We start from the raw sequence: 4,634 nt of genomic DNA on the forward strand, positions 1-4,634 counted from the left end.
TGAGATCAGGGCCGTCTTAACAGCATTATGGGCCCCTGGGACAACCAGAGTACTGGGGCCCCTACGACAACCACACACACAGGAATATTAAGTAAATGGTCGATAATATTAAACATATATTTAGTGCATCAGAAGCAATGGTTTTCAATTCACTGAAGAAAGAAAACATATTTCCAATCTGTGAATAAGCCTCTGCACGTTTTGTCAGTTCAAAGATTAGTGGCCAGAATAGGGAGGAAAGTTTCCACCTTGAATTTGTGGGTTGTCATTAGAAGTTCTTCTTCTGTTGATCCGTCATATCTACTAAGACGCACACCTCGTTTTCCTTCCCGTTTTTTCCCATCACTGTAATCTGTATCTGGACACATACGCCTGACTTGAGTTTATATTCACTAAGTTTGTCTCTAGTTTCCTGAAGATAGATTTTATAGACTCAAGAAGATTCGTGGCAACAAGGATGTTCACATCCTTGTTCATGGACCAGACAGCTGAGTGGACAGCGCTCGGGATTCGTAGTCCCAAGGTTACGGGTTCGAAACCCGGTGGAGGCGGAAACAAATGAGTTTTTTTCTCCATGATGCACCTGTTCACCAAGCAGTAAATATGTACCTGGGAGTTAGCTCCTACGGACTGCTTCCTGGGGATGTGTAACAAAAAGGAGGCCCAGTCGAGGACCGGGCCGCGGCGACGCTAACACCCGAAATCATAAAAGATAACCTCTTAAGATAACATCCTTTGATTGTAGGAGCTTGTTTGTTTTGTTCATTCTTTCTAGCATGTCATTCCAAAGAATTATTAGAAAGATTATTTCCAGGTTTTCCATTATTTTGCTCAATCCTTCTGCCTCTCGCCTTGTATTCACTTGCTGTTCATTGTCAGCTGATAGAGAATCCAGCGCCTGTTTTATATTCTCTAAACCTCCCATACAGAGCATGAACAGCATCACTATGTGCTGACCATCGTCTCTCACACAGACGATGGTTCACTTGCTAAATCATTTCTAAAGATGATGTCAAAACAATCCAGGATGAGTAGAACCAGCAAAAATTGAAAACAGATGCTGAACAAAGTCAAAGAATTTGACAGTCTGTAGACAACTCTGCTGCTTCTACTCCCACCAAGTTCGGGCTGTGTCCAGCACAGGGAACATAGCTGACAAACTCATTGAGTTGATGAATCCGTGTTGGCAATCCAATATATCGTCCAGACATATTTGAGACATTATCGTATGACTAACTACCGTAGTTTGATAGTGGAATTTTGTTCTCATTAGGAAAATCCACGACAGTGTCTGTTAGATCCTTTGCTCCGTGAGAAAAGATGGAGATGAACATCAAGAAACGTTCCACAGACTCCCAGCCTTTAATGTATCAGACAGTAAATGTCAGTTGATCTGTGTGCGAGATGTCTGGAGTGGAATGTTCACTTAACCAATAATACTTTGACTCATTTACTTATTCAAGAATAGTGCAAAAAACCAGTTGTCCAATTAATTAAATAAATTCTTCACAACTATTTGCAGATAAATATGACGGATTTCCTTTTCCAGGATTTCCATACATTTTGAGATTTTCTTCCAGGAAAGGATCAAACTCACTCAGCAGCTCCAGTATACCTAAATAGTTGCCATTTTTTGCTGACCCAATAATCTGATTTTCTCCACAAAATGCCAAACCTCTTGAGGCAAGAAAGCGAATTACAGAAACCACACGTGTCAACACTTTATGGCAATATTCCTGCTCTGAGCCATGTTGCTCAAGCAATAAAGAATCTTCACTTCCAGTTTCTTTATGCCTTATCATATATGCTGTCATACACTTTCGATGTTCTTCTCCAATTTTATGTTCTACAGTAACATTGCTGGACTTCCAGTCACTGAACCCCATTGTAGCAAAGGTAGATTCTTTCTTGGACAATAGGCGACATACAAAGGCGTACAAACGACCTTGGGATGGTGAATAAAGTAGCCGTTCACGTTTTACATACTCGCTATTCCGCAGTTCACGTTTGAACACATTGTTTGATAAATACCTTTCCCTCATATTCTCTGCTCCAGCTGTTTTATACATTCTGCTTGAGTTTGTAAGGTTGCTATTATGATTCTAACATGATGAGGGCCCACTACGAATCCAGTAATCTATTGTGTTAGTATCATTAATGTTCCACAGTCCCGGATCTGTCTCTCGGATTACAAACTCCTTTACTGTTACAGCTTTGGGTATTTCCTCTTGTAAAATGTCACCAGCAACAGCAACAAGCAATGATGGCATGTCTGCTGAAACTGGATGATGGTTGCAGGAATGGATGTAGATGTGGATGTTATATCTGAAGGAAGAGTACTAGTGGCTGACACTGCAGGAGTGGATGCTGATGTGGATGCTATATCTGAAGGAAGAGTACTAGTGGCTGACATTGCAGGAATGGATGTAGATGTGGATGTTATATCTGAAGGAAGAGTACTAGTGGCTGACACTGCAGGAGTGGATGCTGATGTGGATGTTATATCTGAAGGAAGAGTACTAGTGGCTGACACTGCAGAAGTGGATGCTGATGTGGATGCTATATCTGAAGGAATGGTTTGAGTGGCTGTCATTGCACCTGTGTTGAGCCACGATGATAGTTTTGGAAGTTTTCCAATGTTCTCCTTCTTCTCTGCAGCTCTCTTCCTCTTCCTCTTCTGTGCTCCACTCAAAACATTACGTTTCATTTCAGCTGAAAGGTTTATTCACCTGGAAATATATCTTAAATATATAATATTTAGTCCCACACCAGGATGTTGGGTTAACTTATATAAGTGTGCTTGCAACAAGACCTAAATATTTAAACAGTCTGCTTCCATAATGAACATGTCCTATGCTCGTGGGGCCCCTATGCTCGTGGGGCCCCTATGCTCGTGGGGCCCCTATGCTCGTGGGGCCCCTATGCTCGGGGAGCCCCTATGCTCGTGGGGACCCTATGCTCGTGGGGCCCCCTATGCTCGTGGGGCCCCTATACTCGTGGGGCCCCTATGCTCGTGGGGCCTCTATGCTCGTGGGGCCCCTATGCTCGTGTGGCCCCATGCTCATGGGCCCTAATGCTCGTGTGGCCCTTATGCTCGTGGGGCCCCTGTGCTCGTAGGGGCCCCCATGATCGTGGGGCCCCAATGCTCGTGGGGACCCTATGCTCGTAGTCCCCTATACTCGTGGGGTCCCTATGCTCGTGGGGACCCTATGCTCGTAGTCCAATATGCTCGTGGGGTCCCTATGCTCGTGCGGCCCATATGCTCGTGGGGACCCTATGCTTATGGAGACCCTATGCTCGTGGGGCCTCTATGCTCGTGGGGACCCTATGCTCGTGGGGCACCTATGCTCGTGGGGCCCGTATGCTCGTGGGGCCCCTATGCTCGTGGGGCCCCTATGCTCGAGGGGCCTCTATGCTCGTGGAGGCCCCTATGCTCGTGGGGCCTCTATGCTTGTGGGCCCCCTATGCTCTTGGGGCCCCTGTGCTCGTGGGGTCCCTATGTTCGTGGGGGCCCCTATGCTCATGGGGGCCCCTATGCTCGTGGGGACCCTATGCTCGTGGGGCCCCTATTTTCGTGGGCCCCCTATGCTCGTAAGGCCCTATGCTCGTGGGGCCCCTAGGCTCGTGGGGACCCTAGGCTCGTGGGGGCCCCTATGCTCGTGAGGCCCCTATGCACGTAGAGGCCCCTATGCTCGTGGGGCCCCTATGTTCGTGGGGACCCTATGCTCGTGGGGTCCCTATGCTCGTGGGGCCCCTATGTTCGTGGGGACCCTATGCTCGTGGGGTCCCTATGCTCGTGGGGCCCCTATGTTCGTGGGGACCCTATGCTCGTCGGGCCCCTATGCTCGTGGAGCCCCAATGCTCGTGGGGCCCCTATGCTTGTGGTGCCCCTATGCTCGTGGGGACCCTATGCTCGTGGGGCCCCTATTTTCGTGGGCCCCCTATGCTCGTAAGGCCCTATGCTCGTGGGGCCCCTAGGCTCGTGGGGACCCTAGGCTCGTGGGGGCCCCTATGCTCGTGAGGCCCCTATGCACGTAGAGGCCCCTATGCTCGTGGGGCCCCTATGTTCGTGGGGACCCTATGCTCGTGGGGTCCCTATGCTCGTGGGGCCCCTATGTTCGTGGGGACCCTATGCTCGTGGGGTCCCTATGCTCGTGGGGCCCCTATGTTCGTGGGGACCCTATGCTCGTCGGGCCCCTATGCTCGTGGAGCCCCAATGCTCGTGGGGCCCCTATGCTTGTGGTGCCCCTATGCTCGTCGGGCCCCTATGCTTTTGGGGCCCTATGCTCGTGGGGCTCCTATGCTCGTGGGGCCCCTATGCTCATGAGGACCCTATGCTCGTGGGCCCCTATGCTCGTGGACACCCTATGCTCGTGGGGGCCCTATGCTTGTGGGGCCCCTATGCTCGTCGGGCACCTATGCTTTTGGGGCCCTATGCTCGTGGGGCTCCTATGCTCGTGGGGCCCCTATGCTCGTGAGGAACCTATGCTCGTGGGGCACGTATGCTCGTGGGGGCCCTATGCTCGTAGGGCCCCTATGCTCGTGGGGCCCGTATGCTCGTGAGGACCCTATGCTCGTGGGGTCCTATGCTCTTGAGGCCCCTATGCTCGTGGGGACCCTATGCTCGTGGTACC

The 4,634-nt window shown here is 50.3% G+C and overlaps 1 protein-coding gene across 1 annotated transcript; it reads right to left on the minus strand.

The window, feature by feature from the left end:
* Positions 1-1,493: 1,493 nt before the first annotated feature.
* Positions 1,494-2,069, minus strand: LOC138350600 (uncharacterized). Its single transcript, XM_069301626.1, has one exon. It carries the CDS (start codon positions 2,067-2,069, stop codon positions 1,494-1,496), a length of 576 nt encoding a protein of 191 aa, XP_069157727.1.
* Between the last annotated feature and the right edge of the window lie 2,565 nt (positions 2,070-4,634).

This window comes from Procambarus clarkii, chromosome 46 (assembly GCF_040958095.1).
Source record: "Procambarus clarkii isolate CNS0578487 chromosome 46, FALCON_Pclarkii_2.0, whole genome shotgun sequence".
NCBI classification, from domain to species: domain Eukaryota; kingdom Metazoa; phylum Arthropoda; class Malacostraca; order Decapoda; family Cambaridae; genus Procambarus; species Procambarus clarkii.

Excerpts from the sequence above, each read along its gene's own strand:
- LOC138350600 (XM_069301626.1), bottom strand. The coding sequence starts at position 2,069 with ATGTATAAAACAGCTGGAGCAGAGAATATGAGGGAAAGGTATTTATCA.